The sequence below is a fragment of the Hemitrygon akajei genome, chromosome 5 (assembly GCF_048418815.1).
Source record: "Hemitrygon akajei chromosome 5, sHemAka1.3, whole genome shotgun sequence".
In the NCBI taxonomy this organism is placed as follows: Eukaryota; Metazoa; Chordata; class Chondrichthyes; order Myliobatiformes; family Dasyatidae; genus Hemitrygon; species Hemitrygon akajei.
This window is the reverse complement of record NC_133128.1, coordinates 173,862,033-173,886,911: the sequence shown is the minus strand read 5'-3', so window position 1 is coordinate 173,886,911 and position 24,879 is coordinate 173,862,033. Positions and strand designations below refer to the sequence as shown.

At 41.9% G+C, this 24,879-nt stretch overlaps 2 protein-coding genes across 8 annotated transcripts in view; one reads left to right on the top strand and one right to left on the bottom strand.

The window, feature by feature from the left end:
* ubr3 (ubiquitin protein ligase E3 component n-recognin 3) overlaps positions 1 to 13,017 on the bottom strand; it is a 239,545-nt gene extending 226,528 nt beyond the window's left edge. For both annotated transcript variants that reach the window (XM_073047259.1, XM_073047260.1), the window contains exon 1: positions 12,578 to 13,017. In XM_073047259.1, coding sequence (XP_072903360.1) covers positions 12,578 to 13,005 — 428 coding nt within the window. In that variant the 5' untranslated portion in view covers positions 13,006 to 13,017. The remainder of the gene's footprint in view (positions 1 to 12,577) is intronic.
* Positions 13,018 to 13,118: 101 nt separating this feature from the next.
* Positions 13,119 to 24,879, top strand: part of mettl5 (methyltransferase 5, N6-adenosine) — a 33,410-nt gene continuing 21,649 nt past the window's right edge. The window contains exons 1-3 of one of the 6 annotated variants that reach the window (XM_073047267.1): positions 13,119 to 13,541; positions 19,393 to 19,472; positions 23,123 to 23,370. In XM_073047267.1, the coding sequence (XP_072903368.1) occupies positions 23,271 to 23,370 (100 nt within the window). In that variant the 5' untranslated portion in view covers positions 13,119 to 13,541; positions 19,393 to 19,472; positions 23,123 to 23,270. Of the gene's footprint in view, positions 13,542 to 19,392; positions 19,473 to 22,756; positions 23,003 to 23,122; positions 23,371 to 24,879 lie in introns of those variants that run through there. The other 5 variants (XM_073047266.1, XM_073047269.1, XM_073047264.1 and 2 more) reach the window with 5 other exon arrangements.

The window sequence follows — 24,879 nt, the reverse complement described above, 5'->3', positions numbered from 1 at the left end:
AAATAGTGCTAATAAATACAAAATACATCCACTGGCTAAAGGATCAGTGACTAGGGGACTCAGATTTATCGTCAACCTCAATTCAGCAACAGATTTTTTTTCAATTTTCTTCTGGTTGTTGCAGTAAAAATACTGTTTAAAATTGATGGAAGCAGATCCAATGGAAATTCACCCAAGGAACTGAATATATAAAGGACTGAAGGATGAATACAAGGTCCTGGTGGAGGACTTTGTCAAATGGTGCAAGCTGAATCATTCGCAGCTCAACATCAGTAAGACAAAGGTGATGGTGATGGACTTCAGGAAGACTAAGCCTGTACTACACCCTGTTACTACTGATGGTGAGGCTATTATTGTGGTGAGGACCTGGATGACAGACTTGAGTGGAGCACCAGAGGCTGTACACAAAAAGGGCCAGAGTCATCTCTACTTCCAGAGGAGACTGAGGTCCTTTGGAGTATGCAGGCCTCTCCTTCACATGTTCTACCAGTCTGTTATGCAGTGGTGTGCTGGGGCAACAGCATCAACACAGGAGACACCAACAGGCTCAATAAATAGATTAGAAAGTCTGGCTCCGTTATAGCAGTCAAATGGACACAACTGGAGGCTGTGATAAAATGAAGAACTCTACGGAAAATCCTGACAATTCTAGACAATGTTTCTCACCCTCTGCATGCCACCTTGGCTGAACAGAGGAGCACTTTTCGTGACTAAGACAACTGCACTGCTCCAAAGAGTGCTATATGAGGTCATTCTTACTCTCAGCCATTAGGCTCTATAATGAGTCAACCTACAGCCCCTCCTGTTGACTGTTTAAGATAACTTATTTTTTATTCTTTCTTACTTCTCTTCTATTTGTATATCTGTGCACTTGTAATGCTACTGTGACACTGTAATTTCCTTTGGGTTCAATAAAGTACCTATCTACCTACTGTATATACTTCTAATTAAGAGTGGCACAGTAGCATAGTTGTTAGCACAATGCTTTACAGTACAGGTGACCTGGGATCAATTCCCAACGCTGCCTGTAAGAGGTTGTACATTCTCCTCATGATGGCATGGGTTTCCTCTGGGTGCTCCGGTTTCCTCCCACAGTCCAAAGACGTACCGGACGGTAAGTTAATTGGTCAATCTGAACTGACCTGCAATTAGACTAGAATTAAACTAGGGGATTGCTGGGCGGTGTGGCTCAAAGAGCCTAGTCCATGCTGTATCTAAACAAATAGACAAATAGATAGTTGGATAAAGGAATGGGTGAGCCCAAGTAAAGAGTAGAAAAATAGAATTGTGCAATAAAACTCCAATAATCCAGAAACTTAGATGGTGCCAGATTTGCGGGACTATTAGATACAATTCCCTTAAATCGCCAATAAACTTCAAATTTATTTTTTATTTTAAGTAGTTAGGCAGTAAACTAAAATCTTCTTATAAACCCATTTAGTTTCAAGGAAATGGCAGCAACTAGTACCTGGGTGTACAAGAGTGTTTGAGGGAATTGGCACCCAGGTACATTGGGACCTGCGGAATGCCGGATTAGTGAAATGCCAAATAACAGAAGGATCACATTAAGCAATAGCTAACCACCTCACCATACCTTTAAAATATCATGTAAATCAGTACAAGTTAGATAATAATGAAACAGAAATATTAAACAAGTAGCAAGTGAAATTTTAATAAAGTAATATACTGTACAGACACAGATAAAATAAAGGGTACAGATAAACGTACAGGAATTAACTTGTACAGAACAGTTGAGCACTTCTGCTTCTAAAGTGAGACGTTTAGTAAACCTTCAGGCAAAGTTGCATGTTTGCAAGTGTGGGGTTGTCAGGATCATCAACATCTTCATCTTGAAAAATAAGTGAAGCATCAGGAACTGGTGCTGAAATTGGCACAACAGTTTCTTCAAAAACTGTTGATGTTGGTGGCAGCACATCTGGGTGAGCAGAAGAAGTCAAGAGAATGGAGGTCTTCTATATGCCACATTTCAAGCGACCGCCAGGCAGCCGAGGATTCGGTGCTGAGGGATTCAGTTACTGAGGGAATCCTCGCTAGTTTCTTTTCCACCGCTTCGTTAAATGCTTAAATTCAGCGGGTTGGCCACGTCTGATCTGAGGTTGAAGGCAGAAGAGAACGGAGCACCGGCCGGACAACGCCGGAGGGCAATGCATGACTGCCGGCAGGTGGGCGAGAAGGTGGACCGACCCAGTGCGCGCCAGCTCTCCCGCCGCTGGCGGGTGAGACGGGCAGGTGCCTGGCAGCCGCAGCTCACACTAATAATATTAATAAATGTAGGAAAACAAGCAGGAATCGCCTGTCTGTGCTTACAAGAGCGGGCCATGTGAACAGATCTAGCGCAACCAAAACAATGCGCAGTAGATTGGTACGGTGGCCCAGGAAATTTGACATTACAGCTGCGCAGAAAATTTGAAATCAGTGCCGGATTATCAAAGGAACCAAATCACAGATAATCAGATTAGTGAAGGTCAACTGTACTATATTCTGCCATCATATTTGACCTACCAAAATGAACCTCTCCACACTTATCTGGGTTGATCTCCATCTGCCACTTCTCAGCCCAGTTTTACATCCTAGCAGTGTCCCACTGTAACCTCTGACAGCCCTCCACACTATCCACAACACCTCGAACCTTTGTGCCATCAGCAAACTTACTAACCCATCCCTGCACTTCCTCATCCAAGTTATTTATAAAAATCACAAAGAGTAAAGGTCCCAGAACAGATCCCTGAGGCACACCACTGATCACCAACCTCCATACAGAATATGACCAGCCTACAACCACCCTTTGCCTTCTGTGGGAAAGCCATTTCTGGATCCACAAAGCAATGTCCCCTTGGATCCCATGCCTCCTTAACTTGCATGGGGTACCTTATCAAATGCCTTGCTGAAAACCATATACACTACATCTACTACTTCCTTCATCAATGAGATACGCCTCTACCAAAGATCCAAGGCGCTCCTTCCCTCCACTGGCCTGCAAGTCACCCTCAGACAAGGTGTAGCACCTACCTAGCACCCCCCACCTCCCCCCCCAACCAGGTCACGCAAAGCCATGGCAGCAGGTGGTGGATGGTCATATGAACAGCTGGTGGATATCACAAGTCCTGGTTATGCAACTACTGATGCCAAGCAGACAATCGCTGAAGAGTATTGATAATGACTGGGGCCACCCATCTTGAATAGGCACTGCTCCGAAGAAGGCGATGGCAAACCACTTCTATACAAAAATTTGCCAAGAACAATCATGGTCATGGATAGACCATGATCGCCTATGTCATTCAACACAGTGCATAACGATGATGATTGTGTTATACAACTGCAATCAATAAACATCTTTATAAAACTGAGTGCTTTGTCCTTTCTCGTCCACAAAAATTTTACAGTAACTTTTAATTGAGACATTTAACTGGGAAAGTAAATCTTCCATAACAGGAAAGCCCAATAAACCTTGGTTATATATACTGGGCATTTAAATACTTTTCCTATATACAGCATTGTGCAAAAGTCTTAAACACAAATACATAGCTAGGGTGCCTAAGACTTTTGCACAGTACTGTAGTAACTTATGTATTGTACTGTACTCCATGAAAAAAAACAAATTTCATGACATGAGTGGTGATAAATTTACTTCTGATACTAGTCCCTATTGTGGACTGAGAGTGGGAAGGAGGTAGGGAGACAGGAATTGTGGTTAGGAAAAGGGGAAGGGTGAGGGGAGGGAGCGGGAAGCACCAGAGAGACATTCTGTAACGATCAATAAACCAATTATTTACTATCAAATTACCTTGCCTGCTGTCTCAAGGTTGGGTGAGTCTACACCCGTGCCAACCCCACCACTGGCACTTCTCTGCCACCTACCTGCCCTATACCCCTCCCACGGCAGCCCACCCTTGCCATTCCCAACATCCTTTGCTAGATTTTCAAACTAGCTCTCCATTCCACATTAACAAACACAGTGCTTTGCAAAGGTCTTAGACATCCTAGCTATATATATGGGCCTAAAACTTCTGCACAGTACTGTAGGTGCCAGCAATAACTCTGAAACACAAGCCTTTACTGAAAGACTTCTTAATGAGAACCAATTCATCATATTCATCATTTGATATCATACAGAATCAATGACTGAACAGAACTCTACCTGCTGTTTTCAGCACATTTTCTCAACAAACTCTTGAATTCAGAATGCGATAATACAATATTCCTCACTTTACCACGCTCTTAGTCCATTTTTCCCAGTAATTTATTGCCTTCCAAGCCTTTATTTGTGATTTTTCAATTTTCAAATTCAATATTCTATTGGGTTAGGTAACATTGCTCACATGAGCAAATTGCTTATCCTCCAAAGTTCAATTTTAAGAACACAAGACAGAGGATTGGAACATATCTGTGATCAAATCATTGGCTTCGTCCACTTAACTGTTTTATCCCTCAATTCCTCTTACATTCAAAACTCAATGTCAGCCTTAGATATACAATGAATATTTCTCTCAATAATCTCAAGTCATATATGTTTCTTCAGAAATGCTTTGTTTCTAAGTTTGAGTGTAATTCAGGCTGACTAATAAAGAGAGCATTGCACAGTTATAGGTACTGCCTTTCTGAAGGATATCAAAACAAGGCACATATCAAACAATTCCAACAGTCTCAATACCAACATATAATTCTCAAGTAGCAAAACTGATAAGATTATCTGATAATTTATTCCCTCACCTTGGACAATCTGATTATTCCGTTTCTGTGTTACAACAGTTATCGATTTCTAATCTACCTAATTAATGGAAATGCACTCAGTCATCTGCAGATCTGTCAACAACAATATGCAGTAAAACTTCTCCCCATTTAGCCTCTCATATGTTGACTTCAATTCAACATGTAATTTATATACAATTCCTTTTGTTCATCTCTTCCCATTCCTACAATTTCCTCTAGTCCAAATTGATATATACTGTGTGACCAACCCAGTAATGTTTATTACCAAGTCCATCGACATTTACCTCAAAGTTGCTATCTTTTGCCAAATCTACAATACCTTCAAACTTCTGTTACTTCAGAATTTCTTTTTTTTTACAAAATGCTTTGAACATCCATAGGTCTACACCTGTGCTCTCCAACCTGTTTAACTGCTGACCATTTGTTAACCAAAACACAGCAGATTGTTTTTTTTTAAATGTTAAGAAGCATTTTAAAAAATGATCTTCTCCAACAAGAGGGAGTCTAACCATCCACCTTCAGCACTCACTGTTAAGAGAATCACAGTGACACAGCACTGAACTCCAACACCCTGAGCTCTCACATTGACATGTGAATTGCTATGCTACCATCACTCTACTATAGGAAAAAGTTAATAAACTGGAAAGAGTGCAGAAAAAAAATCACACAAGGATGTAACAGGGTTCAAGAGACCAAGTTACAGAGGGAGGATATATAGTTTGGGACTTTATTCCTTCATGCATAGCTGACTGATGGGTGATCTTAAAATCACAAAGGAATAGGCAGAATGAATCCATTCAGTCTTTCTCCCAGGGTTGCAGAATCAAGAACCAGATATAATACATGAACTCAGCAGGTGGTGCAGCATCCGTTGAAATGAGCAGTCAACATTTCAACAGATGCTGCCCGACCTGCTGAGTTCATCCAGCTTGTTTGTACGTGTTGATTTGACCACAGCATCTGCAGTGTACTTTGTGTTTACCAGATAAAACATAGCGCCTTGAAAAAGTATTCAGCCCCCATGACTATATTTCACATTTTACTGCCTCGTTTTCTAAATTTAAGATGTATTGAAGTAGTATATTTTGAGCCAATCAACAAAACATTGTGCATCATATCAAATCAAAAGAAACATTTCAAAACCTGTCAACAGGTTTGTATTTTATAATTACTATGCTAACTTTCCTCAAGTACAATACTGTATATTACCTTATCAACACACCCAATTTGCTGATGTAGAAAATGGGTGGATCACCTATTTTCCACCAATTAATAAGAATAAATATTCCCTCTGTAAGGTCCAACAGTATGGTAGATTTTCAACAGACCAAACCAAAATGAACACACAAGAGCATTCAAGACAAGTCAGAGAAATGATAATAGAGAAGCACAAATCTGGGGAAGGGTACAAGACCATCTCAAAGACACTGAACGCACCTCGGAGCTCAGGCAGTCCATTGCAAAACTACAGTCACTCTACTGAGACCAGGCTGCCCCTCTAAATGTAGTCACCAGAGAAGAATGGCACTTGTAAGAGAGGCTACTGTGACTCCAACGGTCACTCTAAGTGAGTTGCAGAAGTCAGTGGCTGCACCTGGAGATGAAGATCATGGCTGCACAATCTCTAAGGCCTTGCACAAAAAGGGTATTTACGGAAGAAAAGCAATGAAAAACCCCTGGCTAAAAAAAAAAACAAGCCTATACTTATCCATTAACACTTTGCAAAGCGTCACTTAAAAGATACTGTAAAGATGTGGAAGGTCTGTCTAGCATTCAGATTAGACTAAAGTTGAACATTTTGTCCCTCAACAATAAGCACTATGTGTGGTGTAAGTCTAATACTATGCCTCAGACAGGTAACACCAACCCTTCTGTAAAATATCTGAAGGTAGTATCATGCTACCGGGATGCTTTTCAGAAGCAGGGACTAGAAATCTGGTCAGCATTGATGAGAAGATGTATGCTACAAAACACAGAGAGATCGTGAATTAAAAACCTATGAGCCTCTGTGAAAAAACTCAAACTGGGGAGAAAGTTTGTCTTTCAGTAAGATAAGGAAACAGAGCACACTGACCCATGCAGTAGCTTCAAATGAAGAAAATTGATGTCCTTGAGTGGCCTAATCAGAGTCCTGACCTTAACCCAATTGAAAGTCTCTGGCAAGACCTCAAGATTACTGTTCACCGTGCTCCCCAACTAAATGGGCACAGCTTGAGCAACTTTGGAAGAAGGAATGGGCAAATCTTACCATCACATTATGCAAAGCTAATAGAGACTTATCCAAATAGACTACTGGCTGTAATAGCTGCAAAAAGTGGTTTAACTACGTACTGAGCAAAGGGGGATGAATACTTTTGAACTGCTGACATTTCAGTTTTTGAATTTTTAGTTTTTTATGCTTTACAATTTTCCATTTTTGGGGTCTACTGTGGAAAAAAAGGAGCATGTAATTCAAAATAAAAATTCTCAGTAAAATTGATCAAAATCCCTGGTTGTAATACTCATTTATGTGAACAAAGTTAGGTGCTGAATACTCTTACAAAGGCACTGTAGGTTTAAAGTGAAAGATTTAATAGGAATCCAAGGGGCTTTAGTTAAGTGACTTTAAAGCAGATGACTGTGTTCCCATAGATCATTCAGTCTTCCTCAACCAGAAGCCCTGCATGAACCAATAGATTAGAAATCTGCTGAGGGCTAGATCGGTGATGTTCAGGTTAGACAATCCAGGAAAATATATTTTAAAATTTCTGGTATGACATCTGGAAAGCCATCTCACATGCAAAGCGGCAATTCTGTATTAAACTTGAATTACGGTGAGATGCCTGACAACTGTGGCAGGACTTGAATGCCATCATCTCCTACAAAACAAAATCAAGCATCAAGGTTTCACTCCCAACATGAGCATAATACCTTTTATGCTTGCTTTGATCGACAGAATATGGAGGTACTTTCACAATCATTTACAGGCACCGATGGTCCTGTGATTTCAGTCTCTGAGGCCTTCATGAAAGCATCCTTCAGGAGGGTGAATCCACAGAAAGCACCTGGCTCCAGCGTATCTGTCTGACTACTGAACACCTGTACTGGACGGAGTTTTTCTGGCCATCTTCAACCTCTCACTTTGGTAGTCCGAGGTACCCACCTGCTCAACAGACTTCATTCATACTAGTGCCTAAGAATGCAGTAACATACCTCAATGACTATCATACAGTAGCACTTACATTTACTGTGATAACTGATTTTGAGAGACTGGTCACAAAGCATATCAAATTCTGCCTGAAGAGTCACCTGGATCTGCCACAATTTGCCTACTGTCATAACAGGTCAACAGCAAATGCCATTTCATTGATTCTTTACTCACCTCTGGAATAGCTGGACAATACAAAAGGATACTCTTTGTTAACTATAGCTCATCATTCAACATCATCATTCCCTCAAAACTCATCACTAAGCTCCAAGAACTAGGCCTTGATACCTCCCTATGCAACTGGTCCCTTGCTTTCATCATTTGCAGACGCCAGTCATTATGGATTACCTGTTAATAACATCTGCTCCATAATAACTATCAGCACAAGTACACCACAAAGCTGAGTGCTTCACCCCCAGCTTGACTCACTTTACAGCTATGACTGGGCAGCTAAGTACAGCTTCAATGCCATACTTAAAATTGCCGACAACACTGTAGCTGGCCAAAACAAAGGTGATGGAGAGAGTTGAATGGTGCCACAACAACAACCTCTTACTCAACATCAGCAAAACCAAAGAGCTGATGATCGATTCCAGGAGGAAGAAGCCAGAGGTCCATGAAGCAGTCCTCATTAGGGAATTGGAAGTGGAAAAACTAGATTAACTTTAAGTTCCTTAACGTTCCCATTTCAGAGGATCTGTCCCAGGACCTGCACGTAAGTGCCATCACAAAGAAGGCATGACAATACCTCTACTTTCCTTGATACTTGCATAGATTTGGCATGTCACAAAAATGTTGACAAGTTTCTAAAGATGGAGCATCCTAGCTCACTACATCATAGCCTGGAAAAGACTACAGAAAGTGGTGGATACAGCCCAGTCATTCACAGGCAAAGCCCTCCCCACCATTGAGCACATTTACATGGAGAACTGTCAGAAGAAAACAGCATTCATCAAGGACCTCCAGCATTCAGACCATGCTCTCTTCTCACTGCTACCATTGGGCAGGAGGTACAGGAGCCTTAGATCCCACTGCACCTGTTTCAGGAACAGTTATTACCCTACAACCATAGGCTCATGAATCAGTGAGGATAACTTCCCTCACCACACCTTGAAACTGATTCCACGACCTAGACTCACTTTCAAGAACTCTACAACTCATGCTCTCAGTATTATTTATTATTTTTGGAATAATAAAAATTGCACAATTTGCCTTCTTTTGCACATTGGTTGTTTGCTTATCTACACATTTTTAATAAATACTAATTTTTTTAAAACTTTCCTGTAGATACCTGTAAGAAAATGAATCTCAAGGTAGACATATACGTATTCTAATAAATTTTACTTTGACTTTAAAGGGGTAAAGGGGAAACAATTTGGAAGCACAGGATAGATACATCCCAGAGGAAGAAGTATTCTGAAGGAAAGATGACATGACCATAGCTAAAAAGGAAGTCAAAGTCAACATAAAAACCAAAGGGAGGGTATACAATAGAGCAAAAATTAGTGAGAAGTTAGAGGATTGGGAAGCTTTTAAATACCAACAGAAGGCAACTAAAAAGTCATTAAGATAAAAATGGAATATGAAAGTAAGCCAGACAAAAATATTAAAGAGGATATCAGAAGTTTCTTCAGATAAGGTGTAAAAGAGAGGTAAGAGTGATTATCAGACTATTGTACTGTTAAATGATGCTGGAGAGGCAGTAATGAGGGATAAGGAAATGGCAGAAGAACTGCATGAGTATTTTGCATCTGTTGTCACTGTGGAAGACACTGCAGTATGCTGGAAGCCCTAGATATCAGGGGTCACAAAGTGTGTGAAGTTACCAATACTAGGGAGAAGGTGCTTGCAAAACTGAAAGGTCTGAAGATAAGTCACCTGGACCAGATGGTGTATACCCCAGGATTCTGAAAGAGAAGGCTGAAGAGATTGTGGAGGCATTAGTAATGAACTTTCAAGAACAACTTGATTCTGAAACGATTCCAGAAGACTGGAAAGTGCAAATGCCACTCCACTCTTCAAGAAGGGAGAGAGGCAGAAGAAAGGAAACTATAGGCCAGTTAGTCTGACTTCAGTGGTTGGGAAGATGTTGGGGTTGATTATTTAGACCATAGACCATATAGAGCAGAATTAGGCCATTTGGCCCATTGAGTCTGTTTCACCAGTCAATCATGGCTGATCCCTTTTTCCTCTAACTCAACCCCATTTCCCAGCCTTCTCCCCGTAACCTTCGATGCCATGTCCAATCAAGAATCTATTAATCTCTGCCTTAAATACACCCAAACACCTAGCCTCCACAGCTACACGTGGCAACAAATTCCACAAATTCACCACCCACTGGCTGAAGAAATTTCTCCGCTTCTCTATATTGAATGAGTGCCCCTCTATCTTGAGGCTGTGCCCCCTTGTCCTAGACTCTCCCCCCCATGGGTAACATCCTTTCCACATCTGCTCTGTCTACATTCAAAAGGTTTAAATGAGCTTCCCCTTCATCCTCCTAAATTCCAGTAAATACAAACCCAGAGACATTAAACGTTCCTCGTATGGTAACCCTTTCATTCCTGGAATCATCCTTGTGAACCTCCTCTGGACCCTCTCCAATGCCAGCACATTCCTAAGATGAGGAGCCCAAAACTGTTCACATACTCAAAGTGAGGCCTCACCAATGCCTTATAAAGCTTCAGCATCACATCCTTGCTCTTGTATTCTAGACCTCCTGGAAACGAATGTTAACATTGCATCTGCCTTCCTCACCACCGACTCAACCTGCAAGTTAACCTTTAGGGTGTTCTACACAAGGACTCCCAAGTCCCTTTGCTTCTCAGACTTTTGGATTTTCTCCCCATTTAGAAAATAGTCCACACATTTATTTCTACTACCAAAGTGTATGACCATGCATTTTCCAACACTGTATTTCATTTGCCACTTTCTTTCCCATTCTCCTAATCTGTCTAAGTCCTTCTGCATCCTACCTGTTTCCTCAACACTACCTGACCCTCCACCAATCTTCGTATCATCTGCAAACGTGGCAACAAAGCCACCTATTTCATCATCTAAATCATTTATATACAGCATAAAAAGTTGTCCCAACACTGACCCCTGCAGAACAGCACTAGTCACTGGCAGCCAACCAGAAAAGGATCCTTTTATTCGCACTCACTGCCTCCTGCCAATCAGCCAATGCTCTAACCATTTTAGTATCTTTGCTGTAATACCACGGCCTGTTAACATGGTAAGCAGCCTCATGTGGGGCACCTTGTCAAAGGCCTTCTGAAAGTCCAAATATACAACATCCACTGCATCTCCTTTATCTATCCTACTTGTAATCTCCTCAAAGAATTCCAATAGGTTCATCAGGCAGGATTTTCCCTAAAGGAAACCATGCTGATTTTGTCCCATCTTGTCCTGCGTCACCAAGTACTCCATCACCTTATCTTTAACAATTGACTCTAACATCTTCCCAACCACTGAGGTCAGACTAACTGGTCTATAATTTCCTCTCTGCTGCCTTCCTCCTTCTCTAGCACCATGCCAGAGTCCAATGATTTTTGAAAGATCAACAGCTCCCAGCAAATCAACACCATCCAGAACACAGCAGCCCGTCAACCACCTAAACACTGATTCCCTCCACCACCAACACAACTTACAAATTACATTACAGTTACTGATCCAGATTACTCTACCACTACCTTACTGCAAGACCCTGGAATTCTTTCCCTTAACTCTTCTCTCCATCAAGCCACTTCTTTGGGAAGTATCGCTTTAATCTAGGTTTTAGAATATATGGCAGTGTCATTGTGTGCTTGATAATGCTCTTAATAACATCTGCACGGTTTTAAAGACTATAAAACGTAGCAGAATTAAGCTGTTCAGCCCACCCAGTCTGCTCAATATTGATGCAACAGTACAATATTGTACATAACGTTAGTGAATATTCCTCAATGGAAATCTACAGTCTGAAACTAATTCTCAAACGTGCGTCATAATGCACCTTTCCCCACCTTCAAATCCTCCATCTGGGTGAATGCTCGGGGCAGTACAGTATTTTGGAAACTGCTGCCCCTGATCAAAGTGTCAAATCTGCCTGGTCATTGGCATGTGACAGTACAGTATCCAAAACTTCGAGTAAGCAAACTGTTCAGGCCTATGATATACATATACGATGCGCGGAGTTCAATAAATTGAGGTTTCTGCGGGAAGGATTCGACCACGAATTTAATGTTGTTTAGGCAATGCTCTACCAGTTGCTCTGACAATTTAAGAATCGAAGCGGCTTTTGTGGGTCATTATATAAAATTACAAAATCAAGAGGGTTATTGGGACTTAAATGTTGTGACTTTTGTATGATTTCACAGAGATTAACGTCAAGTTTACACTAACATTCAAACCAGATTAAATGGAATCCTAAAATCAAGGAATCAAACGTATAAAATCATTCTGTAAGTCTTCGGGATAGCAGCAGTCACGTCCTGTTTTGTACCCGGTCCTCTGCGTTACTGGGAAACGCAAGGAGTTTACAAACAAGTGCAGCTGCTGCTAGAAGGTCAGTGACTACCCAGCGAATACGGACCAGGAACACTTCAAGCCAAGGCCAGAATCCGCAGCCCTGGAAACGGAGATTACCGGAGAGAGGCGCCGCGTTTGCGGTCGGTCACTCACCCGCTGTCCCGCATCACGCTGCTGTCCCCGCAATCGCAGGCCCCGCCCGCTTGACTCCGAAACATGTTGAAATCGTGGCCCGTGTGCTCCCCGGCGTTGAAACACTCGGCGCACAAGGACATGCATGGCGAGATCCCGCACGTCCTACACCGGTACGCCACGAAGTTGGCCGTCCACACCAAACCGCACAGGGTGGCGTTGTCATAGGCGCGCACCATTTTACAGAAGTCATCGAAGCTCTCGCCGCCGGCCATCAGGCACTTGCACCACTCGATCACTTCGGCCTCGGCCACCGGCCTCTTAGGGCTCAACACACTGTCCAGCAGCTCACCGAGCAACTGGGCGCCTTTGCCGTCCGACCGAGAGCACTCAGCCTTCAGCGAAGCAGCCACACTCGGCTTGTCCCGGCGTAGCAACGGCACCGCCATGACAGCCGCCCCCCACCCCTCCCCCCCGGCTGATCCCTGACTTATTTTGTTCTTTGACCAGCGTCGCGCCCGCTCTCGCGAGATCCGGCGTCGCGCCGCCTCCGCTCCCGACTCAGCCCGGCTCGCATCGCGACCGTGTGAAGGGACGTGATGGTGCGTGAGGTTCTGCAGATGCTGGACGCCTGCACTCGAAATACACCGTGTTTTCCTCTCGCTCCAGGCCCCCTGAGTTTCTCCTGCATTTTGTTTGAAGCGCCTGCTGCATATCCTACGACGGTGAACCTTCTGAGGATTTGAATTGTTCAGCTTTAACATGAAGATTGCAATAGATTAAGAAATGCGTATTGTGCTCCACATCAACCGAAAGTGTCTGTATACAGGAAATGGATTAAATTAAACATATGCATACGGAACTCTTCCTGTGGGGGAAAAGACAGAGGATTCTGTAGTGGTGCTTTGGTGTTGCTGTTGGATGAAGCAGAGAAAGAGCTGTCGACAAAACACTCAATTTGAAGGCTTTCAACTAACAGAGAAAGGTATAATAACGTATCATGTAAATCACGACATATAGTTACACGAAGTGCTTAAAGAAACAGTGTTGTACTGATGTACATGATGACGGCATTTGATACAAACCATCAACTATATATCATCAGTTGACTGCTAGCATGAAAATATAGAAACAATTATTTACAAAGCATATTTTAATTGAAATGTACACTTATTTAGGTTCTTTCCCAACTGCAAACCAAATCTTTAACCTATATTGAACATCATTACAGTATTTACCCGGGAACTGACTATTCATTTGGATCACTTCTTCAGGCTGACAGTTTAATATTTGATGTCACTTCCTGTCACCAGTGCCGTATTGAAAAGTTTAAAGGCCTAGCATAGTTTTGAACATAAACCCCAAAATGGCTTTATATATTTTATCAGCTATCTTGGATCTACATTTATAGATCTATTCCATACATGAATGAATAACTACAAACTCCACTCTGGGTGCTCAATACCGGGATCTTTTATCAATCCTGAAGTTTTACAAATTAAAACTTCTGACAACTTTCCCTTTTTGAATCAGTTCCAAGGCTCCCAAGTTTGAAATGTTTTCAGCCTGTCTTGTTGAAATCTGTTCAGCAGGAAGTTTTGGCTGGATGACTATCTGAGTGTCTTTGCTATTGCCTAGCTCACGCTGGTGCTCGGCGGTGGTGCTGCCGCTCACGCGCGGGAGGGGGAACTTTGGGGTTCTCAGGTTTAACTGTCGTGCATTCTTTGGGGCACTTCTGTTTTCGTGGATGTTTTGCGAAGAAAGGGCATTTCAGGATGTATATTGTATACATTTCTCTGACATTCAATTGGACCTTTGAACCTTTGAGTGGTTAATCCATCTTGGCTTCCTCCTGAAATCCCCACCGTCACATAAGCCAGCTGTTGACTGATTCAATTCACTCTGCATGATATTAATAATAATCAGCTAAGATTATATGACTGAGGAAAGGCCAACAGCATTTTGACACTAGAAATGAAGTGACTTGAAGAATCCATTCACTGACGTGCTCATTGCTGGTTTTTATTGTTTTTATTTTTGATTATTTCAGCTCTTTACTGCATTATTTTCATAGCAGATGCTGTGAAGGCAGCAAAGTGGAAAAATCCAGTAAACTCTCAGAAGGGAAGAATGAATGACAAATGTATAAAAACGTATGTCTGATTTCAGGAAAACTAATTGCATATTGATTTAAATAAATGAATCTAGAAATAATGTAAGTGAATCCACTATTAGTATTTACATGGTATTGAAATTAAGTTGCTTAACATTTTGAGTCAAGTTTTATCTCGCATTTGCTGAATTCCCTGTAGAAATATACACTCAGTAGCAAGTTTATAGTTCCTCCTGTACCTAATAAAGTGGCCACTAAGTGTATGTTCATAGTCTTATGCTGCTGTAGCCCATCCACTTAAAGGTTTGAAGTTTTATGCACTCAGAGATGCTCTTCTGCACACCACTGTTGTAATGTGTGGTTATTTGAGTTACTGTCCCCTTCCTGACAGCTTGAACCGGTTGGGCCATTCTCCTCTGGGCTCTCTCATTAACAAGGCATTTTCACCCAAAGGAATGCTGCTCACTGGATGTTTGTTTATTTTTTCTTGACACTGTTGGGCATGAAAATCCCAGAGGAGCAGCAGTTTCTGAGATACTCAACCGAGGCCATCTGACACCAACAATCATTCCATGGTCCAAGTCACTTAGATCACATTTCCTCCCTATTCTGATGTTTGGTCTGAATAACAACTGACCATATCTGGGTGTTTTTATGCATTGAGTTGCTACCACATGATTGGCTGAGTAGATATTCACATTAAAAAGCAGGTGTACAAGTGGACCGAATAAAGTGGCCACTGAGTGTCTATGCATAATACACATGTATCAGATTTCCTTCCTACTGCTCCAAGGACTATGACCCAATCAAAACACAAGTATTTATTAATTTTATTAATAGGCACACTTATTTTGCAACCCTATTCTGCAGGGGAGCTCAGGAACTGAGGTTACTGAATCATTGCCCAGAGGAAAGGTTGAGAAGGCTCCTCTTGTGAAACATTTTGCATACTTTTTTGTGATTTCCCCTGAAAGTCATTAGAAGATCATATAATTTATATCATTTCATCAAAAAAACATTATTATCAAAGGCCTAGGCCTTTGTCACTGTACACAAACCTGAGATTAATTTTCTTGCGGGCATTCAGTGTAAGTGCAAAGAAATGCAATAGAATCAACGAAAGACTACACCCAACAAGACGGACAAATACTAATGTGCAAAAGACAACAAGCTATGCAAATACAAAAAGAGAAATAAGATAACAATTAAATAAGCAATAAATATCCAAAACATGAGATGAAGAATGCTTGAGAATGAGTCCACAGGATTTGGGAACAGTTGAGTGATGGGGTGAGTGAAGTTATCCTCCATGGTTCAAGAGCCTATGGTTCAGGTGGTAATAACTGTTCTTGAGTCTAATGGTTTGGATCTTGAGGCACATCTTCTTCCTGACTGCAGCAGTGAGAAAAGAACAAGGCCTGGGCGGTGAGGTTCCTCGATGATGAATGCTGCTTTCTTGCAACAGTGTTCAATAGATGTGCACAGTGGTAGGGAGCACATTACCCGTGATGGATTGGGCTGTATCCACTACTTTTTGTAGGCTTTTCCGTTCATGGCATTGATGTTTCCATACCAGGCCATGATGCAACCAATCAATATACTCTCCACCACACGTCTATAGAATTTGTCAAAGTTTTAGATGACATGCCGAATCTTTGCAAACTTCAGAAGTTTTTGCTGAACAGATTAGGCTTTTTTTCTTTCCTTACTTACAATTCAGCAGTAGCAGTTTAATCTCTTTAGAAACATGAGAAAGTCAGCAGACGCTGGAACTCCAAAGCAACAGACACAAAATGCTAGAGGAACTCAGCAGGTCTGATAGTGCCTATGGAAATGAATAAACAACTGATGTTTTGGGATGAGACCCTTCTTCAAAACTGAAAAGGAAGGGGTGAAAAGTGAAGCCAGGTGGGCAGGAAAGATAAAGGGCTGGAGAAGAAGGAATCTGATAGGAGAGGAGAATGGACCATTTGAGAAAGGAAATGAGGAGGGGGCCCAGGGGGAGGTGATAGGCGGTTGAGAAGAGGCTGAGAGGACAGAGTGAGGAATAGGAGGGGGAGGGAATTGTTTTTTGCTGGAAGGAGAAATTGATATTCATGCCATCAGGTTGGAAGCTACCCTAAGGTGTTGCTCCTCAACCATGAGCATGGCCTCATATTGGCACAAGAGGAGGCCATATACCGACATGTCAGAACACGAATGGGAATCAGAATTAAAATGTTTGGCCACCAGGAAGTTCCATTTTTGGCAGATGGAGCAGAGGTGCTCATTGAAGCAATTCCCCAATTTATGACCGACACCTGTATATACAGTAACTCCCATCAGCATCTTTTTACCTTTGCAAAAACCTATACATAATTGCTGAGTAAACTTTTGCCAAGTTTATTATCATTGACATTTATCATGAAATTTCTTGTTTTGTGGCAGCAGTACAGTGTAATACATAAAATGTAATATAAATTATGTATTATTTATACATAAGTAAAATAAGTAGTAAAAAAGGGAGCAAAATCAGAAATAGTGAGGTAGTGTTCATGGACCATTCAGAAATCAGATGGTGCAGGAGAAGTAGCTGTTCCTAAAGCATTGGGTGTGGATCTTCAGCACCAACCCCTCCTTCCTAATAGTAGCAGTGAGTAAAGAAGTCCTGACATATAGAACTTCATCCCAAAGATAAATGATTACAGGGAAGGGAAGGAATAGAACTTCAGGCTGTCCAAAGCAATGCTTGTTATTATCTATCTAATGTTGAGTCCCATTCGCCTATTACCCATGTGGCTCTTGACTTGTAAAGGACACTAGAAATGGTTTTGCTAAACAAAGGGTGATATATTTGTAAATTGTAGTTGTAATCTCCTCCAGGCTTACAACCTTCTGGTGAGATCTGTATTTTTGTCTGCTTAAATATTTAAATATTCCACTTTTGACAGAAATACCTTCAGCTTTAAAGGCCTTAGATTTTAGAATCTCCTCCTTAAAGCTCTTTGTACCTTTACCACTTTGTTCTACTTTAAGATGTTCTTGCTCATTTACTACTCTTTCAGGTATCTGCTCCAGGTTATTTTAAGGCTTACTGTTACTGGACAATAGCAATACCTATGTCAGATTGCTATTAATTGATTACAGCTCAGTGTTCAACCATCACACCCTCAGTTCTAATCAACAAGCCCCAAGACCTGGGTCTTTCTACCTCCCTCTGCAACTGGATCCTTGACTTCCTTATCCAGAAACCAGAGACATCAAAAATAAAATCACTTTCTCGCTGACAATTAACTCTGGCACACCTCAAGGATACCTGCTGAGCCAACTGCTCTACTCTCCCTACAGCCACAATAACTGTGGCTAGGCACAGCTTAAACACCGTCTGTAAATGTGCTGACAATACAACCAGCATGAACATCCAACTCACAGACCTCCGTTGATAACCCTGCCCCCCCCTTACCCCCATCCCTATCTATTATTTTAGTCTGGTTCTCTTTCTCTCTCTTTTCCCCCCCTCACTATAATCTCCCCCCAGCCCTACCTTTCTTTCTCTTTTATTTCCCATAATTCTCCACCTTCCCCCTAGCCCATTTCCCTCCAGCCTATCACTTCCCAGCTCTCTACTTCATCCCTCCCCCCACTTCTTATCCCCTCTCCACCATCCCATGTTACTTCACTCCTGATGAAGGGGTTCGGCCCAAAATGTCATCACTACCTCCTCCCATAGATGCTGTCTGGCCTGCTGAGTTCTGCCAGCATTTTGTGTTTTTTTAAAATTTCTGACAATACAACTATTGTTTGCAGAATTTCAGGTGGTGGTGAGGAAGCATACAGGAGTGAGATAGATCAGCTGGTTGAATGGCAGCAACAGGCTTGCACTCAACATCAGTAAGACCAAGGAATTGATTGTGGAATTCCAGAAGGGAATGTCAAGGAAAAACACACTAGTCCTCACCAAGGGATCAGCAATGGAAAGGGAGAGCAGTTTCAAGTTCCTGGTTGTCAACATCTCTGAAGATCTATCCTAGGCCCAACATATTGATACAATTACAAAGAAATCACAACAATGGTTATATTTCTTTAAGAGTTTGAGGAGTCTTGGTGAGTCACCAAAGACTCTCACAAAATTTTTTACAGGTGTACCATGGAGAGCATTCTAACTGGTTGCATTATCATCATCCGGTATGGAGGAGCCACTGCACTGGACTGTAAATAGCTACAGTAGGTTGCAAACTCAGCCAGCCCCACCATGGGCACTAACCTCTCCAGCATTAAAGACATCTTCAAAAGGTGATGCCTCAAAAAGCTGGCAACTCTTCCCATTGCTAGCATCAAGGAGGAGGTAAAGAGCATGCCTCTTCTCTTGACTACCATCAAGGAGAATGTACAAGAGGCCAAAGTCACACACTCAGTGGAACAGCTTCTTCCCCACTGCCATCAGATTTCTGAATGAACAATGAGCCCGTGGACCCTAACTCACTTTATTTCTTTTTTTTTTTGCTCGTTTTTAGCATTACAATACCATTTTTATATTTTTACTGTAACTTATAGCTACAGTTTTTAATAGTTTTTATTATGCATTGCAATGTACTACTTCCACAAGACATCACATTTCACAAAATATACCATTGATATTAAATGATTCTGATTCCAAAAATTTCATTTGTTGAGCTTACTGTGACTTACCCCTTCTACCTACGTTATTTTTGTTTTTTGAAGATTTTTATTTATTCATTTTCAGGTGATCAAGGCCAGCATCTAATGCACATCCTAATCGTCCTTGAAAAAGTGGCGGTGAGCCATGGTCTTAGATCACTGCAGGTATTGTGTTCATAAGGTGCTGGTGCACAAATCTGATTGAGTAAATACAATGAATTTTATAGGTTATGTACATTGTAGCTACTTAGTTGGTAGTGAAAGGAATAATGTTTAGGGTGATTGATGGGATGGCTGTCAAGTGGGCTGCCTTGTCCTGAATGTTCAGCTTCTTGAAAATGCACACATTTCTGACTTACACTTTGTCGCTGGTGTGCTTAGGATAACTAGATTCTGGAATACTGAGTATGTCCTTTCTTGCAACGTGGAAGGAAGCCTATCAGTCTTGTTGCAAAAGTCGTGGGGATTTTTATATGCAGGTAAATTGGGAAAATCAGATTGGCACTGGATTCCAAGAGAGAGAATTTGAAGAATACCTATGAGATGTAAAAGAGTAAAAGAGAGGCAAGTGTAGGTATTAGACTGCTGGAAAATGATGCTGGAGAGGTAGTACTGGGGTACGAGGAAATGGCAGATAAACTGATTAAATATTTTGCATCAGATTTCACTGTGGAAGACACTGGCAGTATTCCAGAAGTTCAAGAGTGTCAGGGGGTAGAAGTGAGTGCAATTACAGTATTACTAGGAAGAAGTGCTTGGGAAATTTAAAGGTCTAAATGCAGATAAGTCATCTGGGCCAGATAGACTACACCCCCATCCACCTATTTGATGAATCCAAAAGAGCAGTAGAGACTGATACAGTTTGGCACCAGCAGCAGCACTGGAATTGCCAGTGCGCATTCAACTCAATGTAGGACTGCCTCAGGGACTCCAGCTCTGGATTTTTCCCATGAGGTTTACTTCCAAAGCCTTCCCCTTGAGTGGATATAGCCGCCAGGCAGCGGAGGTTTGAGATCAGAGATTTCCTTCTACAGGATGAGCTGCCAATCATAGCTGAGAAGCCCCATCTGTCCAAAGGTCTTAGGAATACACTTATGCATTTAACACCATATTTGATGAGGTGAGTCCTTCCAATGGGGTCCAATGTTTTCTCACTAATACGTACAATGTTATATATTTGTGTTCTTGATCACCTGACATTTACCTTCTCCAGTACAAAGAACTGGAATTTCACTTACATAGCTCCTAACAAAATAGTGGTTATGCATTTGCTCTGATGAGTAAAACAATATAAAACCCATTTGAGAGTCTGTCAAAAATTCACCATCTGAATGTTTATTATTGGGAGGTTTTTAACACCCTCCCAGGACAACACACTAAGTTCATGTTCAGGATATTTTCAACCTCAAAAGTCCAAATCAAAAGGCTATTACTCACAAAATAACCACACTTACTAAAACTGTGCCACTAAAAGGGCAATCACTCTTTTTTATCCTTGCATTTGTGACTTCTGTGACCTCAAATACAGGTTTACTCATGCTTCACTTCTGTAATTCAAGACCACAGCCACTCTCAGCATCCTAATTGCAGGACTGTTCTAGATCACTGCTGCTGATCTGAGCCACTTTTCAGTTTGGTGCTTGCTGCTATGTTACCTAACTCAATAGTCAAGAAGAGATAACACCATCACCTTGCTCCATATGAGTAGGGGAAGGGTATACAGTCAATTGCGTGCTTAGCAGCCTTCAGTGAGGTGAAGTGCTTTACTTAAGTAGTAAACTCTGGAACTTCCAGCTGGGAGTATTTGGCTGCATTTCTGGAGGGATACCACCCAGTCGAAAGGGTAAATAATTTCAAGTTTCTGGGTGTCAATGTCTCTGCAGATCTATCCTGGGCCCAGCACATCAATGCAGTTACAAAGAAGGCACAACAGCAGTTATATTTCATTGGGAGTTTGAGCAGATTTGGTACGTCACCAAAAACACTCGCAAATTTCTACATAAGTACCCGTGGAGAGCACTCTGGCTGCATCACTATCCGGTATGGTGGGAGGAGGGGGGGCGCTACAGCACAGGATCGAAATAAGCAGCGAAAAGTTGTGCCTTCCTGACATCCAGGATGTCTTCCAGAAGCATTGCCTCAAAAAGCGGCATCCATCATTAAGGATGCCCATCATCCAGGACTTGCCTTCTTCTCATTGCTACCATCTCTGAGGAGGTACTGGAGTCTGAAGGCATACACTCAACAATTCAGGAATAGCTTCTTCCCCTCTCCCAGCAGATTTCTGAATGGACATTGAAGCCATAAACATCACCTCACTTTTTGCATCATGTATTTAACTTTCTATATATATATATATATATATATATACATTACAGCTATGTAAGACCTTACTTAGACCCCTGTGGTAAACTATATATACCTGTCTGGACTGCTCCTGTGGCTCCTCCCACAGACCCCTGTATAAAGGCGATTGAGGCCTGATGTAGTGTTGTTCATTCTTCCAGTCAATAAAAGCCGATATCTCGCTTCTTACGTCTCAGAGTGAGTTATTGATGGTGCATCAACCCCCACTTGGAATACTGTGTTCAGTTCTGGTCACTACACAACAGGAAGGATGTGGATGCTATAGAGAGAGTGCAGAGGAGGTTCACAAGGATTGCCTGGATTGGAGAGCATGCCTTATGAGAATAGGTTAAGTGAACTTGGCCTTTTCTCCTTGGAGTGATGAAGGATGAGAGGTGTATAAGATGATGAGAGGCATTGATTGTATGGATAACCAGAGGTGTTTTTCCCAGGGCTGAAATGACTTAACACAAGAGAGCACAGTTTTAAGGTGCTTGGAAGGGGGACGTCAGAGATAAGTTTTTCACACAAAGAATGGTGGGTGAGTGAATGCACTACCAGCAATAGGGTCTTTTAAGAGACACTTAGGTACGTGGAGCTAAGAAAAATAGAGGGCTATGCAGTAGGGAAATTCTAGGCAGTTTCTAGAGTAGGTTACATGGTCGGCACAACAATGTGGCCCATAATGTACTATAGGGGGGGGGGGGGGGGGGGTGTGTGTGTGTGTGTGTGTGTGTGTGTGTGTGTGTGTGTGTGTGTGTGTGTGTGTGTGTGTGTGTGTGTGTGTGTGTGTGTGTGTGTGTGTGTGTGTGTGTGTGTGTGTGTGTGTGTGTGTGTGTGTGTGTGTGTGTGTGTGTACACGCACACACAGTAATTAAATTTTTGAATTTATTACAATGCACTGTTGCCACATAACAACAAATTTCACTACATTTGTCAGTGATATTAAACCTCATTCTAATTCTGGCTTCTTTGATAGCTTTCACATACAGAAAAAACAGGCACTGTTAAGCACTGTTCTTAACCAGCTTGGTATAATCCACCATAGAAGGGTTTCTCTGCGTACCCCGGAAGCACTCTCCCACCCGAATCCATATTTGTTCTTCCCCCCATTGATGCAGTTGCAGATTTCCTCCAAGTGCAAGAGTTTTATTTATGTTGTACCATATCTCCTTAAAAGCTCACTGAAAGGACGGTCTTTGTCAAGCTAATTGCGACAGCGTGAACTTGCACACAAAAGTCAAACAACGCTGCTTGGCGAACCCCACCATTGCAATTTTGATCTTCATGGAACTTGAACGTGTTGGTGATCTGCTTAAGCTAATTTAAAGGCATTACAACAATTTCCAGTGTGTACCGTACCCGGTTTTAAAGTAACGCTTAGCGCATGCTCATTAAGGACGGTAGTGCGGAAGTCGGAAATGTGAAATAAAATTTAAAAATAACAACGCCAGTAATTTTCATTGCAGGTCATCGACTAGTTCTTCTTCTTCTTTGCCTCACGCAAATGCCGCCGGAACACACGGTGTTAGCGGGCGCCGTGGGTTAGGATGAGCCCCCGGTAATCGGCAGCGCTGAGCGGGGTGTACAGGGGGCCCTGAGTGCCTGGACTTCGTTATGAAGCTGAAGGAGCTGGAAAGTTTGCTGCAGCAGGTCGAAGGTTTTGATCGGCCTAAGTTACTACTGGAACAGTATCCAACCAGCCCGCACATTGCAGGTAAACATCTCCCAACAACATGGGAGTTCTGCTATCTCCTGCACCAGATGACTTCCTTTAAATCGTTACTCTGGAATGGTCATGAAATCCCCATGTATTTAATAATGAGTGATGCCGCCGGTAATTGGCTATCCATCTGGGGGCCTTACGTAGTTTAATCTCCCACGTGTCCATTGCTGTGCACAAAGCACATCTGATTGACCTTTAAGGCCTAAGACGCAATGTACAGTATATTCATGCGTTGTGCCATTACTATACAAAAATGCCCCGAAGTGTATTGATAAAGCATGAAAAGGTGGGAAGTAGGAAGGAATTAGCCATGTATCCTGATAAACAAAATGCAAATTAGAATTTTATTTATTTATACTTTATTAGGAATTTAGTATGGCAACAAATACACTCAAAAACTTGTATAGTTGTACCGTGGAGAGCATTCTGACAGGCTGCATCACTGTCTGGTATGGAGGGGCTACTGCACAGGACCCAAAGAAACTGCAGAAGGTTGTAAATCTAGTCAGCTCCACATTGGGTAGTAGCCCTCAAAGTACCCAGGACATCTTTAGGGAGCGGTGTCTCGGAAAGGTGTTTTGACTCATACAGTACTTAAAATGGAAAGGCGTACAGCATTATGTGCCTAATGCAGGCAAATGGGATTAGCATCACTATCGGCATAGACAATTTGGGCCAAAGAGCCCATTTTGTGCTTTATAGCTGTGTAATTCTTTATCAACATGCAGTGCTAGTTACCCAATTTTTATCTTAATCAGAAGAAGTTGCTCATAATTATGCTTTTGGAAGGGTGTTACTGCTGCCCACCGAAGTCCAAGAGTTTAAAATAGTCTGGTCAAGCCCAGTGATGGAGGCTAAGCCCTCAACACTTTTGCATCAATGATTGCCTTCCAACAACTATTGTCCATTTGTATGATGTGTGCTTCAAGACTGGTGTATTTTCCCTTTTATGCCATGCTCAGTCATTCAGTCAGTTGTTTCTTCTGAAATTCAAACATTTTGAACATAGTTCATCTATGCGCGCATTGGTGGTGAGAACAGAATGGTTCTGACAAGATTAAATATAAACATCTTCAAATCAGGCCATTGCCTACACTGCTTATTCCCAAATTCATGCACATTCCAGCAGCTTATTATCTTCCACTGTACTTTTAGTTCTCTCAATATCATTAGTGATGGGCTAGCTTTCAGCTGCCTCATTACCCACTCAAACTTCTTCCCTAACTCCTTTTTATCTCTTGTGTCTGTTTCTTTTTCCTGAAGTTTTGAGTCACCTCCATCAATAGCTCAGTATTTATGACCTATTGGTTTCCATACACAGTTCATCCTTTCATTTAATAGTGCATTATCTCAACCCAATCAGTTTTGACGATGTACTGTTACTGGACAACTCCAGAAATGAAGAAGTGTGTTTTGATGATGTACAGCTCTGAATTCCAGCTGTCCATGTGAAGTTATCTATCTGTTGTATAAGATGGAAATGTCTTTAAATGCATGACT